Source organism: Rattus norvegicus, chromosome 18, assembly GCF_021556685.1.
Source record: "Rattus norvegicus strain SHRSP/BbbUtx chromosome 18, alternate assembly SHRSP_T2T, whole genome shotgun sequence".
Classification (NCBI taxonomy): domain Eukaryota; kingdom Metazoa; phylum Chordata; class Mammalia; order Rodentia; family Muridae; genus Rattus; species Rattus norvegicus.
The window spans coordinates 30,254,031-30,272,916 of NC_141551.1; the positions used below are offsets into that span (position 1 = coordinate 30,254,031).

At 42.0% G+C, this 18,886-nt stretch overlaps 1 protein-coding gene across 53 annotated transcripts in view; it reads left to right on the top strand.

Moving 5' to 3' along the window:
* Rnf14 (ring finger protein 14) overlaps positions 1–18,504 on the top strand; it is a 25,673-nt gene extending 7,169 nt beyond the window's left edge. For 30 of the 53 annotated variants that reach the window (XM_087593385.1, XM_087593380.1, XM_087593386.1 and 27 more), the window contains 5 exons: positions 6,381–6,923; positions 8,039–8,267; positions 11,421–11,593; positions 13,335–13,465; positions 17,190–18,421. In XM_087593385.1, the coding sequence (XP_087449511.1) occupies positions 6,381–6,923; positions 8,039–8,267; positions 11,421–11,593; positions 13,335–13,465; positions 17,190–17,247 (1,134 nt within the window). In that variant the 3' untranslated portion in view covers positions 17,248–18,421. 53 annotated transcript variants of the gene reach the window in all.
* The last annotated feature ends 382 nt before the right edge of the window (positions 18,505–18,886 follow it).

The following is an 18,886-nucleotide window of genomic DNA, read 5'->3' on the forward strand; positions in this document are numbered from 1 at the left end:
GGGTTTTAGCCTCAGTACTGGAGAAAGAAAGAAAGAAAGAAATGGCAGTAAACAAAACTTAATTAATCCTTATGAATTGCAACAGCAGTGATTTTTAATCAAGTCTCTTGTCTCTTTTCCTTGAGACAAGGTCTTCCTTATTTCCTTGGATAATGATATTATTTTTCTTAGTTTTTTATTCATTCCTTAAATAAAAGATTTAATTGTAATTACAACAGAAAGTTGAGCTAAATTGCTATAATAAGCAAATTCCTGAATAAATGTAATAAATGCTTCTCCATAAAAATTTGTGTATTAATATGGAGAATTGTCACTTAGCTGTGAATGCACACTAGTAGAAATATGTGCAGTCCTTGTGGCTGCTTTCTCAGCCTTGCTATCTTACATTGAAAGCCTTCTTTCTCTCTGTGCTGTTTATCCTTTCCTGATAATATTAACTCCTATTAGTGGGTAATAATTGTACATATTTATGGGGCCAAGTGTGATATTTCAGTTGTGAGCAGCATGTATTGATCAAACTAGGATAATATGCATTTCTGACTCTGTATCATTTATGGCTGGAGCCTCCAAGCGCCTCTCTTAAACTTCAGTGTTTGATGAAGACATAAATATGAGTTGATGCTAGTACAGGTTCTGTGATGTGATAGATCAGTAGCTACTTTTCCTGAAGTTATGAAGATCGATAAGCTGATATTAAGTCAAAAGCTGTCTATTGTGGATCTCAGGGGAATAAATCATTAGTTTTTCCCTTTAATCATACAGTTTTGATGTTTATTTTTGAACATAGAGTTTTGCTACATAAGCCAGGCTGGGCTAAATCTCATGAATCTTCTCCCTCAGCTTTTTGAGAGCTGGGACTGTGTGCACAACAATTTGATTTTATCTTAGTCTTTGTTCTCCTACCTAATCTTTTCTATAAAGGTACCTTTGCAAGAATTAAGATTACAGCTTGAAAAGGAAGTTAAACTTTAAAGGGGATAACGCTTGTAGATAGAAAAAGTGACTGTAAGAACATGCAGAAGCAGTAGATAGACGGTAGCTCATTATCTGTTGAGGCTATCATTCGTGATCACTGGCATTTAGCAAGTTGTTGAGATGTTTAGAGATCCGTAGTTACTGATACGCTGCGCACTTTCATGTGCTTCAAACACATTCTCATAAAAAGGATACATTAATGGATATATGACTTTCAGATTTTAATATCTACTTACTGCTAGCTTTGGGGGGACTAGGGTATAGGGAAAGGTTCTTGTTTTGTCTTTAGGTAAAATTATACTAGAATTCCTTATGCAGAGAATTGATGTTTTAATTGGTTGTGGGTTTTTTTTTCTTTTTCTTTTTGATTTTGCTTTTGATATTCAAGTCTGACAAGGTTTCTCTGTGTAACAGTCCTGACTCCTGAAATTTCACTCTGTAAACCAGGCTGACCTTGAACTCACAGATATCTGCCTGCCTCTGCCTTTGAGTGCTGTGATTAAAGGCGTGTGCCTTTACAGTTGTGTTTCTTATTCAATTTTTGTCACTATACCCTGACTCCATGGCATTGTGAATTTTACCTGTGAAATTGACACTGGCCCTGTCATTCACTGGCAGGGGTGGATAGATAGAATCAGGAAGTGGGTCTAGTTATCTAGTATTTTTCTCTACTCTACCAGTAGACATCTCTCTTCCTCTCTATTCTCTACTTCACATTTATACGTATGTCTCTTCTAAAGTGGGACTGGAGAAGAAAGGAAGGAAAAGAATGGCCACCTATCAGACTTCACAGAACTTCCTTTTTAAATAGAGATGAATAGAGAGATGGCTCAGTGGTTAAGAGCACTGACTGCTATTCCCAAGGTCCTGAGCTCAATTCCCAGCAACCACATGGTGGCTCACAACCATCTGTAATGGGACTGATGCCCTCTTCTGGTATGTCTGAAGACAGTGACAGTGTACTCACATACATACATACATACATAAAGTCGTCCCCCGTCTCCCCCCCCCCCCCCCCCCGGAGCTGGGGACCGAACCCAGGGCCTTGTGCTTTCTAGGCAAGCGCTTTACCACTGAGCTAAATCCCCAACCCCATAAGTAAGTCTTAAAAATAGTTACTATACTTTGGGGCTAGAGAGATGATGGCTCAGTGGTCAAGAACATTTGATGTTCTTGCAGAGGACCCTGGTTCAATTCCCAGCACCCACATGGGAGTTCACAACCATCCATAACTCCAACTTCAGGGAATCTGATGCTCTCTTGACCTCATTAGATACCAGGGTGGGGGGAAAATAAATATATATATATATATATATATATATATATACACATATATATATAATTATATTTTACATATATATAATTATATTTTACATGTATATATATAGAGAGAGGGAGAGGCAAATTAAAACAAATAAAAACTAAAATAAATGTCTTACATTGCACATATTTTAGCAGGTTTTTCAAAAGCAGTGTTCATATTAAAAACTTCAAACAAATATGGAAAAGCTTTAATTGTCAGTAAATATTAAGTGCTCGTGCAGAAGCACCAGACAGAGCAAGGAACAGAAAATGGTATTTTTGGGGTTGGGGATTTAGCTTAGTGGTAGAGCGCTTGCCTAGCAAACACAAGGCCCTGGGTTCGGTCCCCAGCTCCGAAAAAAAGAAAAAGAAAAAAAAAAAAAAGAAAATGGTATTTTTTTCATTGGGATTTAATTTACAAAGTTTGCTTGCCATCTGGAAGGCTTGCTTTTAGGTGTTTACCTGAAAAAAGAAAAGCTGCTTATAACTTCTGAGCTTCAGTTACAAATTTTTGCATTTCTATTGGGAAATCCTCTTACACTTGACTTTCTAATGAGATAGACCAGTTTTAGATGGAAAGTTAAAATAGTTTAACTTTGATGGAAGTGAGAGCCTGGTTTATGGCAGCCAAACATGTTGTATATGTCGAACATGTTGCTGGCCTGTAATTAATGCTCTGGGCCTGGCCCTCTGCTTCCCTCTGTTGCAGAGTTCTAGGTAAAGAGAGTGTTGCGAACCTGTGTCAGCTGGGGATTTTGCCCTGCTAGAATGCTCCTTGTCAACCACGGGCTGGAATCCAGTTCCCTGACTGAAAGGAAAAACGTTTATTCCAGCTGACCTGGCTCTTTGAAAGCTAACATTAATTTTGAAACCTTGAACAATATTTTCAATTTAACAATTTTAAAAGAATTTTTGAGACAAAGTCTCACATAGTTCTGGCTGGTCTTCAACCCACTGTATAGTTATGGATGCCCTTGAACTCCTGATGCTCCTTGCTTTGCCTCCCAAGTGCTGGGCTTGTAGGTGTGCTCTAGGATATTCATTTATTTCAACTTAATAGTATAAGCTGTATATGCTTATGGAATTATATATTTTGATTTATAGGTTATGTAATATTTGAGGCTAAACAACCAATATTGTTTTATAATTATGATAAATACGTTTATTTTCCCTCCTAGTTTTTTGAAAAATATATATAAGAATAATGTGGCTTTTGTTGCCTTTAGTCAGGGATTCATGTAGTCTGTTATCTCTGCATAGCGGAGACTGACCTTAAACCAACAGGTACCCTCTTCTACCTGTCAGGCGTTAGGACGTCAGGCCTGTGCTATCACAGTATCATCAACCTCTCCCTACCCTGTGCACAGGGGACTTCGTGCCCATGTGACTGTGGTTAGTGAGCACGAGGCAGTGTTCCTCCATCCTTCACTTCCCTGCCCCACCTCTGCCCTCAGATTCTGTAAAACGAACTCTTGTGTCTACTTTTATCTTTTTATTAAAAGTTTTTTATTTTTATGCTTATAAGTGTTTTTGCCCCTGTATGTCTTTGTGCACCACATGAATGCAGTGCCCATGGAGGCTAGAAAAGGGCATGAGGCCTTTTGGGACTGGAGTTACAGATGGTTATGAGCCACCCTGTGGGTTCTGGTAACTGAACTTGGGTCCTCTGGAAGAGTAGCCAATGCTCTTAACTGCTGAGCCATCTCTCCATCCCCCTTCCCTTAAAAAAAAAAAAAAAAAAAAAGCCAGGTGTTACCCCAGCACTCAGGAGGTAGAGGCAGGCAGATCTCTGAGTTTGAGGCCAGCCTGGTCTACAGAATGAGTTCCAGGACAGCCAAGAGAGACCGTGTCTCAAAAAACAAAGCAAATAAGCTAAAAAGGAAGATGACTTCAGACTCCTGATTCTTCTGCCTCTCTTAATTAAGCAGGCATACTTAAAGGTATACCCTGCCACACCTAGCTGAGGTTGATTTCTATATTTTACATACGAACAAACCACTCAGTACTTGTGTTTCTGAGCCTGGCTCATTTCACTCAACACAGCGATTCCCAGTTTCATCCATGTTGCAAATAAGAAGAGGCTTTTCTTTTTTGTAGGTGGGCAGTACTTCATTATTCTGTGTCCAGCTATTGATGTGTTTGGGTCGTTTCCTTCCTTGGCAATACTGACTAGCTCTGCATCACAGGAGTATGTATGCTATACACTCTCATCCTGACGATGTGTACCTGGTAGTAGGATTGCTAGATTATATTGCAGTTCTGGTTTTGAGCCTTTGAGAAACCTTTATACTGTTTCCCACAGAGCTGCACTGATACACATTCTTACCGTGTGCTGGGAGCTCCCTTTCCGATGTCTTTGCCAGCACTTACATTTTGTTTTGTTTTGTTTTGTTTTCCTTTTTTTTTTTTTTTTTTCCGGAGCTGGGGACTGAACCCAGGGCCTTGCTCTTGCTAGGCAAGCGCTCTACCACTGAGCTAAATCCCCAACCCCAGCACTTATGTTTTTGATGCTAGCCATTTGTGCTAGAGTGAGGAGGCAGTGCTTCACTGTGCCTGGGTATCACATCACTGCAGTCAGTGACACTGAGCTTTTCTGGCAAGCTCATGTCTTCACTAAGAATTGTTAGGTATTGATTGCCTTGTGTGTATTAGAAATGGCTGGGGATTAAACCTAGGGCCTTGTATGCTATGTATGTTCTCTGTCATTGAGTAATGCCCAGGTATTACTTAATGTTACTTAATGCTTACCTAGATGTTATTGTTTAAACCAGATCTGGTAGCAGTAGCCTTTGATCTTCTTCAGGAGGCTGAGGCAGGAACATCAAAAGTTCAAGAGCTGGACCTGTAAAATGGCTCTGCAGGCAGGGACATTTGTCCCTAAGCCCGATGACCAGAGTTTGGTCCCTGAAACCCATGTGATTGAAGGAGAGAACTTACTCCTGCAAGTTATCCTCTGATCTTAACATACAGGCCATGGCATGTGCATGTTTGTGCCCACACATAACTACATACAAAATAAGTATATATTTTGAAGGCAAACCTGAGCAATTTGGCCAGACTGTACCAAGTAAAGAGAAGCCTCAGAACTTTAGCTCATGGTAGTGCATCTGCCCTGAGTCCCATTCCCACTATAGCGAAAAAGAAAAAAGAAGCAGATTATTTTGGGCACTTGCGCTTTTGAAATTTGTCACACGTGCTGAGTGTTGCCTTGTCGGGTGTTGTACACAGCGTGACTACCCATCTGGTAGGTCATCCTTGTGCTCCATTGTTCCCTGTGCTCTGCAGAACCTGCTCAGTTTGACAAAACCTTTCACCGGTTTTGAGTTGATTTTTGTAACTGGTATATGTGTTGGGGGTGCCCTTAGTTTGGCTCTTTTGAGCATGAATATTCAATTTTTCCAGCACCATGTGTTGAAGATGCTGTCCTGTCTTGGATGTTTCTGCTTTGTTGTTTCTTGTGGACTAAGTAAACAAGCACTCTACCCGTGTTCCTGGTTTTGAATGATACTTTGTTGTTGTTGTTGTTTATTTATTTATTATTTTTTGTTTCAGCCCATTTACTATTCATATGAGCCTCACAAATTTCTGTTGGATAGATTTGTTATAGGAAGTGCAGTTAATCCAAAAGAGGAACAGAAGGGTATGGGAGAAGAGAACACAGGTAATTACCCAATTTTACTACCCAGATACAAGTGCAGTGAGACACTTCCAGGGCTTGGATAGCTTCCATACAGTGTTCTTTTTCTAATCACCATTCCAGATCACCTAACAGGAAGGGTAGGGCTCCTGAAGAGAAGCAGTCCCTTTAGGACTCAATTCCTTCCTAACACATGAGGTACAGAGTGACACTAAAACTGAGTCAGTAGCTTAAACAACAGCCTGGTTCTGTGTCCCATGGTAGTCTGTTGTCTTCATATTCTAATTTCTAATTTGTTTTACTCTGGCTCCTGTTGCTGAATGGTTGAACAATTTGGTGAGAATGTTGGTACTATTTTGTTAGTAAGAAAAAGAAGTGTCAGGAAGTTATGCTAAGTAAGCTTCAAAAGATCAGGAGCTGGTGTCTCATCTCTTCAAATTCAGCATCCTCCTGTGCTTTCTCCCAGCTCTCTGCTCTCTGCAAGCACCTGGACAACCTGTGGGAAGAACACCGAGGCCGTGTGGTGCTGTTTGCCTGGATGCAGTTTCTTAAGGAGGAGACCCTTACCTACCTGAATATTGTCTCTCCTTTTGAGCTCAAGATGGGGTCTCAGAAAAAGGTTCAGAGAAGGACAACAGCTCAGGCCTCTTCCAACACAGAGCTTGCTTTGGGAGGAGCTGCTGCTGCTGCTGCTGCGTCAGATGTAGACCAAGAAGACAGTGTGGATGAGAGAGCTGTACAGGATGTAGAATCATTGTCAAGTCTGATCCAGGAAATCTTGGACTTCAATCAAGATCGACAGATGAAGTGCTTCAATAGTAAACTGTTCTTGTGCAGTATCTGTTTCTGTGAGAAGCTGGGGAGTGATTGTATGTACTTCTTGGAGTGCAGACATGTATATTGCAAAGCCTGTCTGAAGGATTACTTTGAAATCCAGATCAAAGATGGTCAAGTTAAATGCCTCAACTGTCCAGAACCACAGTGTTCTTCGGTGGCTACTCCTGGTCAGGTACTATCCTCTGTTGATGTCATGTGCCCTCCAGGTCCTTTTTCACAAAGGGAAACATCTCAGAAATTTTTCTTTTTTGTTTCCTTCTGAGATAGGATCTTCCTATGTAGCCCAGACTGGACTCGAACACATGATCCTCCTGCTTTCACTTCCCAAATGCTGACATTAAGGTGGCTGCCACTACACTTGCTACAGGAATTTTACTAAATTAATGTGTTATTTTGCAGTGTTGAAGATCAACTGTAGGCCTCACATATGCTAGGCAAGCCCTTTCCCACTAAGTCACACCCTGACCCTCACAAACTTCCTTGATTAGTACTCAGGATAGACTAAGCCCTTAGATGCAGTCCACAAGTGTTTCATTGTGTCTCTTAAGAATGCTATAAGATGGGAACGGACATCCCCAACCACCTGTAATCCCAGTACTCCAGAGTCAATATCATCCTTGTCTGCTTAGTAAATTCAAGGCTAATTTGGGCTGCATGAGATTCATCTCAAAAAATCAAGATGGCTCAGTAGGTAAAGGCACTTGCCACGAAGCCTGATGACCTGAGTTCAACCGAGGAGAGAACCAACTCTCTCAGGTTGTCTTTTAATCCATACAAAGACAAACACACAGGCAGATTTCTGCCCCTCCCTCTCTCTCTCTCTCTCTCTCTCTCTCTCTCTCTCTCTCTCTCTCTCTCTCTCTCTTGATGGGGTTTCTCTGTGTAGCCCCCTGCCCCCGACTGTCTGAGAACCAGGCTTGCCTGAACTCAGAGATCCACCCACTGGGTGCTGGAACTAAAAGAGTGCACCACTAAACTGTGACTTAGTTCTGACCAATGTGTACATCCACACACCCACAGCCTCAGCCAGAGAAAGGCATAGGAGGTGGAGGCAGGTGGATTGCTGAAAATTCAAAGCTAGTCTGGACTACATAGGAAAGCCCATCTCAACCGTGCCTCCCTCCCCTCCCAAAAAGGTGTAGACTGTTGCCAAACCTGCTTTGACTGAAGTGAGAATAGAGGTGTGACTTTTGTACCTGTCTGTTTTATATCAGCAGCCTCAGTCTTCACAGGATCAGAACTAGTTGGGAAAGCTTCAGATCTGTGGTGCTTTATATTCCCTCTCAGGTCAAAGAGCTGGTAGAAGCAGACTTATTTGCTCGCTATGACCGCCTCCTCCTCCAGTCTACTTTGGATCTAATGGCAGATGTGGTGTATTGTCCCCGTCCATGCTGCCAGCTCCCTGTGATGCAAGAGCCTGGTGGCACCATGGCTATCTGCTCCAGCTGCAATTTTGCCTTCTGCACCTTATGCAGACTGACCTATCACGGGGTTTCTCCATGTAAGGTAACGGCAGGTATGTTGTAACTGAACCCAACCCTCATCCACTAGCCTTCCCTTGTGAAGGCCTGTGACTTCCATTCCTATAGAGTCCTCAGCCTGTAGAATTTGTATCCTGTCCGAGTCAGAGCTGGTAGAAGCAGAGTTGCCCTGGCAGATGTGGCACATTGACACATCTTGCTAGTGCTGGATGAAATTCTCATTCAGAGGTTACTTTGTCAGTTACTATCTTGGCTCTGGAGGAAAGGAATGGGCAGAAGAGACAAAATCCTTTTGTGGAGCTTCCGATCTAGTGGGGCTGATAGACAACACAGTAAGTAGTGGTAAGTGCTAAGGAGGATAAAGAAAGCAAGAGTTGGTTAGGAAGGGTTCTGAGGGGAGGGGATTTAATTAGCTAGAAGCAGGCAGAACCAGTTAGTTGGGAAGGCTTTCTAGGAAAAAGACTAGCATGTGGACTCTGCCCGTGAACATGAAGTAATTCAGGTCCTGATAGCAGATGCAGGCATCCAAGCTCCCTCTCTTGATTCTTTGGCAACGTGTGTTTCATCAGCCCCCAGTGCTTTCTCCCTGAGCACCTGTGTTGGAGTGAGCACAGGAGTGACACATGCCTGCCATTTTGGGTGCAGGTACCCTAGGGAATCAGGCCCTTGGCCCTGATCCTTGGTGCCCTGCCTTTCCTCAGTTAGTGAAGATGACAATAATAGTCAAGGTGTTGTAAAACGGAAGAGAACTAATAAAAATGCTTGTGACAGGTAGATAGGGAAATTGAAAGTCAGGGTTAAAAACTTGGAGCAATTTCAGAATATCTCAAGTCTAATACAAATCTGTAGTTGTTATTAATTTCTTTGCAAAAGTATTGATTCCTGACAGGAGGACTGGTCTTTGTCCTTGGCAGAGTGAGAGACAGTGAACTCATTGTTTGGGAGGAGCAGAGCTGTACTGAGGAAAGTAGATTAATAAATAACAGGAGCAGGGCTAGGGCTAGACAGCATGGGTGCAGTGGGTAGGAGTGCGTGCTGTGTAAACATGAGATCCTGAGTTTGAATCCCCAGCATCCATGTAAAAGTCTGGGTGTGGCCACATCTACCAGAAACCCCATTTTTGTCTGACAAAGACTGGTGGATCCTGGGAGCTCACTGACCAGTCAGCCCACCACTAAACCAGCATGCTCTGGTTTAGTGTCTAGAAGAATGAGGCAGAGAGTGGTAGAGAAAGATAGTGGATGTCCTCCTTTGGCCTCCACATTCATGTGCACAGATACACATATCTGTATTCTCCTATACACACACTACACACGTATCCTCAAAATAAAAATTAAGTAACTGGGACTTTAATGAGAGGTCATCAGTTGTATTGAGAAGTTGATGGAGTGCAATTGTGAACAAAAGCTTTTACCTATAGCTAGAACCTTTGCAAATGGTTGACTAGTCCAGTTAAGTAGTCGAGAAGCAGTATAAGCCAGTTGAGTATTGGGGGGAAAGGTGAAAAGAACATTTTTAAAAAAAATATGGGTGTATACATGTGAGTGCAGTGCCTGTGGAGGCCAGAAGAGGCATTACATTCCCCTGGAGCTGGAGTTCCAGGCATTGTGAGCTTCATGGTGACATTTGTGCTGGAAACGGAACCCAGGTCCTCTGGAGGAGCAGCAAGTGTTCTTAATAGCTGAGCCTTCTCTCCAGCCTCAAGGAAGTACTGCTTTAAAATTTACATTTGTCTGTCTGTCCATCAGTCTGCCTTTCTGCCTGTCTGTCTATTCTCGTTGTGGGAAGCACACTCATATCCTGGTGAGAATGTGGCAGTCAGAAGACTACTTGGTGAGTTGGTTCTTCCACTGTGTGGGCCTGACCATTGAAGTCAGGTCATCAGGCGTGGCAGCCAATTCTTCACCCACTGAGCCATCCTACCTACTCCGGGAAGAACTTTTCAGCACCTACAACAAAGCAACACTTAGTCACCATTTTTGTATGTCAAAATTTGGAGTTTTATGATGACTGATGTTTATATATTATAGAATCTGTGTCTACAACTTAAGAGATTTTGGTATGGCATTAAGGATTGAATTCAGGGTCTTGGCAAACACTCTGCCACTTGGCTCCATGGGTGGGGTTTTTTTTTTTTTTAATTGAAAAACCAATTTTTAATTGAATGTTGTCAGTTACATAAATATAGTGACATTGAGAAATCAAAGTCAAAGGAAAACTTGCCAGTTAGCAAGTATGACTCTTCTAGTGAATGGATTCCTTCCCTCCTCTGTCATGGTGCATAAGTAACTTTCACCTGGTTGTATTTTTTTGGGTCTTAGGATTTGGATTGAAGGTAACTACTCCAACATAAGCCTTTGTGTGTGTCTTGGTTTTTTCAGCACGTTGAGAACTTTATCTAGGGCTGGAGAGATGGCTCAGTGGTTAAGAGCACTGACTGTTCTTCCAGAGGTCCTGAGTTCAATCCCAGCTACAGTGTATTTATATATAATAAATAATTAAATCTTTAAAAGAAAACTTTATCTAATACACAGATCTAAACTATAGAAGATTGTTTACATTTTCACAAATATATTTATATATTCCATATATAAATATGAATATATTTATAATATTTCAAATATAAATATATTTCATAAATATATTTATGGTTTTTACTGGCATGTTAGTTATATACAATAATGGGTTTTATTATGAATTTTTCTTTCTTTTCTTTTTTTTTTTCCAAGATAGAGTTTCTCTGTGTAGCCCTGGATGTTGTGAAACTTCCTCTGTAGACCAGGCGCTGGCCTCAAACTCAAGAGATCTGCCTGCCTCCGCCTCCCAGGGACTGGGGTTAAAGCCCACTTTGAATGTACTATCACTACCTGATATTTCATTATGAAAGCTTTATACATGTATATGTTTTTATCATAATCGTTCCAGTGCCCCTTTTTGTCTCCTCCTCTTCCTCCACTGATCTAAATTTTATTTTATTTTATTTATTTATTTATTTTTTTTGTGGAGTTTTTGTTTTGTTTTCAGGTCAGGGCATCACCATGTAGTTCTGGCTGACCTGGAACTCTATGCAGACCAGGCTAGCCTTTAAAGTTTACTCAATGAGATTTGCCAGCCTCTGCCTCCTACGTGGCTGGGGTCAAAGCTATGTACCACCATGTCCATTGTGGCCATTTTTAATGTTTTTCTAGAGAAATTAATAGACTTACGGAATGAATACCTACAAGCAGATGAAGCTACTAAAAGGTTCTTGGAACAGAGGTATGGCAAGAGGGTGATTCAGAAGGCCCTGGAGGAGATGGAGAGTAAAGACTGGCTGGAGAAGAACTCCAAGAGCTGCCCCTGCTGTGGAACGCCCATACAGGTAACCTCTGGGGGAGGGACAGACTCGGGAGCACAGCACCCTCCAAAGCCCACCGGTAAACTATAATAATTATGGAGAAAGCATCTGGGGACCTACTCAGCCTCCTGACTAAAAATTGAATTTCAGTAGTAAATACTGTAACTAACTGACCTTAAGTGTCCACAGGCTTCTCTATTCAAACTGCTTTTATACAAAGACAGTTTATCTCACATTGTGCCCACCTCAGAATTGAATAGATGATGCTCCACTTTGCTTTCTGTTGTTACAGCAACAACACAGGCTAGGTTAGTTACAAAGCTCATTTTGATTGTTCTGGTTCTGCCCTGAGACCATGCAGAGGATCAGGTGGTAGGAAGTGTGTCTCCACTGGTAATTCTCTCATAAAGCCACCAGTCTCCAGCGATGGAGCTCCACCCTGATGGCCTTATCTCACCCTCATCTCCAAGGGCCCTGCTTCTAGATACAACATTCGGGTCAAGTTCCATGTTTTAATACCTCTCAATGGGGAGTAAATTCCCAGGTTGAGGTTTGAAAGGGACAAACTCATTAGTAAGAGCATACAGAGATACAGTTAACTCTTAATGTCTGTGGTTTTAAAGATTGCTTATTTTTTTTCTGTGCGTATGATTGTTTGCCCATGTTTGTCTGAGTACCCTGTGCATGCCTGGTTCCTGCAGAGGCCAGAAGGCAACTTTGGATTTTCTGGAACTGGAGTTACAAATGGTTGTGAGCCCCCATGTGGGTGGTGAGAATTAAACCTGGGTCCCCTGGAAGAGCAGGGAGTGCTCTTATTCAAGGAGCCATCTCTCCAGCCCCAATTGGTATTTGTAAAACAGTCTGATCTGGGGCTGGGGACACACCTCAGTTGGTAGAGTGCTGGCCTGGAGGTCAGGAAGCCCTGGGTTTGGTCTCCAGTACAACAAACTAGACATACATGACAAAAGTCAAATAGTCCCCTTCACTCTTTGTAGAATGGATACCAAGAGTCCTTGATTTGGGAGGTGGGGGCAGGAAAATCAGAGGTTTAAAGTCACCTGTAGCTGTGTAGCAAGTTCAAGGCCAACATAGATTCATGAGATTTTAAAATCTGTAAAACATGGCCTTCCATTTGGTTTTATTTTTCTCATCGTGTACATTGTTTTTACTGAAACTGATGGTAATTCGTAATTCCTTAGAGCGTCATTAAGGAGAGCTGTGTCATGTTTGTCACTTCTGACATGCTTGAGCCCCGTGGTGGTATAAAATATGCCTCTGCTTATGCCACTAGTTTTGATTGGTGTAGAAATTTAGAACTCAGGCCCAGCCTGTAGTCCCAGCCATTTGGGAAGCTGAAGCAAGAGGATTGCCAGTGAACAACTTAGACCCAGTCTTAAAAGTGAATAGTAGAAAAGGAAAGGGATATAGCTTATGGTAGAATGCTTGCCTGGCATGTGTCTATCTCTGGTGCTGAAAATAAAGTAACGTTTTAATTAATCTGCTTATGTGTTCCTCTCCTATGTGTCACTTGTGTCTATTTACAAGAGAGATTTTGCCAAGTATGTAGTTATAGGAAGACCTGCTCGATATTTCTGTATTTTACCTGCAATGCAAAGTTGTAAGCGTAAGTGGCTGTCACTGTTGCCTGTGCAGCAGTCCTCCTTGAGAAAGGACAAAAAACCAGGGGAAGTGCACTGTGTGTTTTCCGGCACATGTATTCTGCTTTTACCACCATGATACTGTTCTTGTCTCTCCTTCCCACCAGAAATTAGACGGCTGCAACAAGATGACCTGTACTGGCTGTATGCAGTATTTCTGCTGGGTTTGCATGGGCTCTCTCTCAAGAGCAAACCCTTACAAACATTTCACTGATCCTGATTCTCCATGCTTTAACAGGTTTGTACACATAGGGTTCCTTAAGACTTAGCAGGTAAAAAAACTCAGGTGTGCCTGCATGAGGACATGTATATGCACAGGTGTACCCTGGATAGGCAGAGACCCAAGAGGGTTTCTGTCAGAGTTGAAGCTAGAAGTACAGATTGTTTGCAGGATGCCTGTTTTGTCACATGAGAACTGGGATCCGAACTCCTGTCCTCATGAATGAACAGCATTCTTGACCACTGAACCATCTTCCTAGCCCATCCGGAATGTTTTGATGCCAGTATGCAGGCTGGTTTATTTTCTGAATACCAGTTTTTTTTTTTTTTTCTAAAGTAGCTAGACTTGGAGAACTTTTTTCCCACATGTGATTTTTAAGTCTTCTTGAAAATGGGTAAAATTTTATTTTTTACTATTTATCCTCACCTTAAAAAAAATTATACTTAGCTGGGCAGTAGTGGACACTCCTTTAATCCCAGTACTTGGAAAGGCCAAAGCAGGCAGATTGCTGAGTTCAAGGCTAACCGGGTCTATAGAGTGAGTTCCAAGACAGCCAGGCTGTAAAGAGGAACCTTGCCTGGGAGGGTGGAGGGGATATGTTTATGGGTGTTTTGCTTGCATGTGCGTCTTATATTACATGTATGCCTGGTGCTCACAGAGTATGGAAAAGCATGTTGTGTCCCTTGGTACTGAAGTTAAAGATAGTTGTGAAGCCACTATTTACGTAGTGCTAGGAATCAAACCCAGGACTTCTGGAAGAGTAGCTGTGCTCTTAACAGTTGTACCATCTCTCCACCCCTACACCTACCCGTCATTTTTAATGACAAAGCATATGTGATATAGGCTGGTCTAGGATTTTAAAACTGTTTTAAATTATTTGTGTGGGAGGGTTTGGGTGTCGGCGTGTTGGTGTTGGTGCACGTGTGAGGTCAGGACAGCTTTCAGTACTTGTTACCTGCTTCTGCCACCTTCCCCTGGGAATCTAACTCAGGGCAGGCACCTCTGTCTGATGGGCCCTGGGGCTCGCCCTGGCTTGGAAGTCTCAGTACTCCTTTTTTTGTTTGTTTGTTTTTTGTTTGCTTGTTTTTCAAGACAAGGTTTCTCAGTGTAGCCTCATGTGTCCTGAAACTTATTCCGTAGTCCAGGCTAGCCTCGAACTCAGAGATCTGCCTGCCTTTACTCCACACTGAGCTTAGTTCTCCTTTTATGGTAAAAGTTTTCTAGCGTGTAGAAAGGTTGAGAGACTATAGCTGTGACTGGTGTGAGTAAACAGTGAACAGTACACTGACTTACTCTCTCTACTGTCTCAGAGAGGCATTGCTAAACTGCTTGAGGGTGAATTATGGCAATGCTTCCACTCTGTTACTTCATTATATATCCTAAATTTAGAAAATGCCTGTAAGACTGAGGGTGTAGTTCAATGCTTAGCATGTGTAGGAGCTTTGAGTTTAATCCCCTTCCCACACCCAGCTCCCCAAAACCAGAATGTTTCTATGCAATGATAGTACTTTAAAAGTGAATGGTGGCCAGGCATGGTGGTGCCCACCTTTAATTGTAACTTTCAGGAGGCAGAAACAGGAGGAGGATCTCTGAGTTTGAAGCTGGCCTGGTCTACATAGTGAGTTCCAGGACAGCCAGTGCGTCATAGAGAGACCTTTTCTCTTTTCTTTTTTCTTTTTTCTTTTTTTTTTTTTTTTTTTCGGAGCTGGGGACCGAACCCAGGGCCTTCCGCTTGCTAGGCAAGCGCTCTACCACTGAGCTAAATCCCCAACCAGAGAGACCTTTTCTCAAAATAAATAACTAAGTGTGATATATACTATCTTGTTTTGATATATATCAAAACATATTTAAGACTTCCATTCATCGGGATAGCAAGATGGCTCAGCAGGTAAAGGCACTTGCTGCTCATGATCTGATGACCTGAGTTAGAGCCCTAGAACCAATATGAAGGTAGTTTAAATATCCTCTGACCTCTACATGTGCACCTCCAACTGCACAACACATACTAATCTTAAAAACAACACACCTTCCTCTTAGCATTCAGAATATCTATTACCGTCAGTTAAGGAGCCAGGATCTAGTCAGCTTCAGTCTGGTTGTTTTTCTTTTTCTTTTTTCTCTTTTTTCTTTTTTTAAATCATTTCTTTACTTTATGTATAGGAGTACACTGTAGCTGTCTTCAGACACACCAGAAGAGGGCATCAGATCCCATTACAGATGGTTGTGAGCCACCATGTGGTTTCTGGGATTTGAACTCAGGACCTCTGGAAGAGCAGTCAGTGCTCTTAACCACTGGGCCGTCTCTCCAGTCCCTGTTTTTCTTAATATAATGTTTGGACTACTTACTTGTCAAGGAAAAACTGACTCTTTAAAAACTCTAAGCCAGCTTGTAGTGTTAGGTGACATTTCTAGAGTTTTGTCTCCATGACATCATTAGCTTTCTTCTCTGTCTTCTCTTTGCTGACACTGGAAGCCACATCTGGATGGAAGTTTGATTAGTTCTAATAACCATTTTATGAAGGGTATTTCATGTTATACTGAATGTGGTCGCTTCAGGAAAACCGTGCTCAGACTGACTCTGTGTCATAGTTAGTGTGCTGTCATTTCCTTCATGCAGAGCTATGCTTCCCTTGAGTTATTAGAAAAGAATCTGAGGTGATTTTTTGACACAGTGTGGGTTATTGTTCAGAAGTTCTCCAAGTCAGCATTGGTGTTTTGCTCCATTGGTTTCTGTAGAACTTAACACTCGTCATTGTAAAAGTGTAAGAGAAATGGGGGAAAGTGAGGCCTGCAGTGAACTGCTACAAGCTAGTGTTGGAAATGCAGCACCTTTAGAGAGAGTAAGGGAAGACTAAGGGCCTATACACAGCACTGCCCATGAGGACGCAGGGCTGTGAGAGAGAATGGGAAGATTAGCACATGACTGGGTATTTCCTCAAAGAGTTCAGTTTCTTCCAGTCTACATGATTCCCCATTGCTTATTTCACACCTACATATAGTATCAGTTTGGTGATGTTCATCCCCCATATTTTTCAAATAAACTAAAAAGAGGAATGGGGTACAAGTAAGAGGCAGTGTCCGGGCATGCAGCGGCATGCACTGACCAGTACTTTCCTTATTTATCACTTATCTTTAGATAAACAAGGTTTCTCTGTGTAATCTTGGCTGTCCTGAAACTCTGTAGACCAGGCTGGACTTGAACTCAGAGATTCATATGCCTCTGGTTCACAAGTGCTGGGATTAAAGGCATGTACTGCACCCAGCTTTGTTGCTGATTTTTTTTTTTTTTTTTCCGGAGCTGAGGACCGAACCCAGGGCCTTGCACTTCCTAGGCAAGCGCTCTACCACTGAGCTAAATCCCCAACTGTTGCTGATTTTTTTGAGAAGGGCCTTGCCTTTCTCTCCATTCCCCTGGCCTTCATAAAACTTTACACTCCCGTAAGCTAGCCACCAAGGATCTCCTGTCTTTCCTCTTATTTCTTGCCCATTGTCTCTCTAGGGCAAGTGAATCTCCTTTGGTTGAGAACCTGGTTTTGAGGGTCCTGAGCTGATACTGTCTCCTTACACAAACATCTCTCAGCTTCTTTGGAAGGACCTAGATTTTAGCCCTCCTTAGTGAAATGGTTAAAGAAGAATATGCAGAGATGTTACCAGAGGAATAGACTGCTTTTGGGAGACGGAGAGAGAGTTGGATTGTGCTGTTTTGTCCACCGCCTGAGTGTGCCGTATTTTATGCTTGCAGGTTGTTCCATGCCGTGGATGTCAATGGAGACATTTGGGAAGATGAGATTGAGGACTAGTTCATTCCTGCTCGCAATGTAGAAATGGAATGGTTTGCCCTGACCTTCTGTCAAGTACACAAAGAGCCCTCGCAGGATATTTAGGGTACCATCTATTCACTCTTCAGTGTAGAAGGAAGAACAGGGTTTATATTTTCCTTTGGTTCTACTGATTAAGGCACGTACATTTCCATGTAACATAATCTGATAAAATTATATGCCAAAGGATCAGAAATGAAAACTATAGATTAAATATTATAATATGCCCAAACTGTGAATAGTTAAAAAGTAAATATTTATTTTCTCCCCCAAGCTTTAGGTTAGGGAGAGGGTCAAGAGTTAAGCTTTTAGACCATGTCCAAGAAGCCCCTGCAGCTGGGGACAGTCACAGCCCCAGCCACACTGTCCTGGGAGCCTGATCCATTCTCTGTACACTGCTCATTTCCATTCGTGCTTTGGAGAGAGCCTCTGCTCTGTAACTGACCAAATGTCCAGTGTTGTTCTGTTGTACTGCTTGCCAGAATAGAAATCTATAATAAATTAAAAAATATTTTTAGTATTATAATCCCTGTGGGTCACTTGATATTTATGAATAGTGTATTGAATCCCCTGGTTTAGAGCCAAATGTAGAATTTAGGATTCTGGCTCAGAATTCCTCTAGATTCAGAGTCAGAGCTGTCTGTGCTCCCTTTTGTTCTCAGCTTTCTCCCTTTGCCTCCCACCTTCTGTTGGCAAGTACAGTTTTAATGTTGATTACAGCAGTGTGTGTCTTTATTTCCTCTGCTAGAATAGAAAAGAGCCCAATATATTCCTCATGAATGCTCTCTGAACCTGTGAACAGCATCATGGTTCTACCCCACCTTCTGAACACTCGGGAATTGGGCTTCCTCCCCTCCCCTCCCCTCGTAGACAGCAGTGTTTGGAGTGATAATAGTAGCTTGATAGCTAGATTCCTAACCCTGGCTTTTATTGGCTTTTTGAAAAACTGTCTTCCTCCTGATTCCCTAAGTGGCTTGGTGTAGTCACTTGGTGGATGTTTTGGAAAGGACAGTAACTCACCTGTAGCTTGTGAACTTGTGTTTTCTACTGTGACATTGAAAATTAAGGATTGCTTAACTGTCAGCTCAAACTGTTGCTGGATTGTCAATGAGGATGCTTAATCTTAACAATAAAGTAATTTAAAATCATCCCGTAATTGGAGTAGGCATGGTGTCTGTTGCTTCTGTCACCAAAGCACTGACTGAATTAAAACTGACTGTGTTTCTGTTTGTTCTGTTAGTTGGTGTGTTTTGTTGTTGGGTTTTCTTCTAGAGATTGACCTCAAGCATGCTGAGTCTGAGCCTGCAACTAAGTGACACACACACAGTCATTTTTAAAGGGAGAAGGAAAGGACTCAGAACAGCACTTCCTTCCCTCCTCGGGGCACATATTTTGTTTGAATATGTTCCTTTTATGGGCTTCCATCCAGCACATTTTATATTATCACTAGAGTTAAAAAATAAGTGGAAGGTAAGAAAAGGAAATCAAATGACTATTGAGTATCTGCGAGAGATGTTAGCAGGGATTTATTTTGGGGTTCATTGGAGCCACTGACATGCCCTGGTCCATAAGCTATTTGGTAAACGATAGCAATCGTTTTAGCTATTGAGCAGTTTGTTGG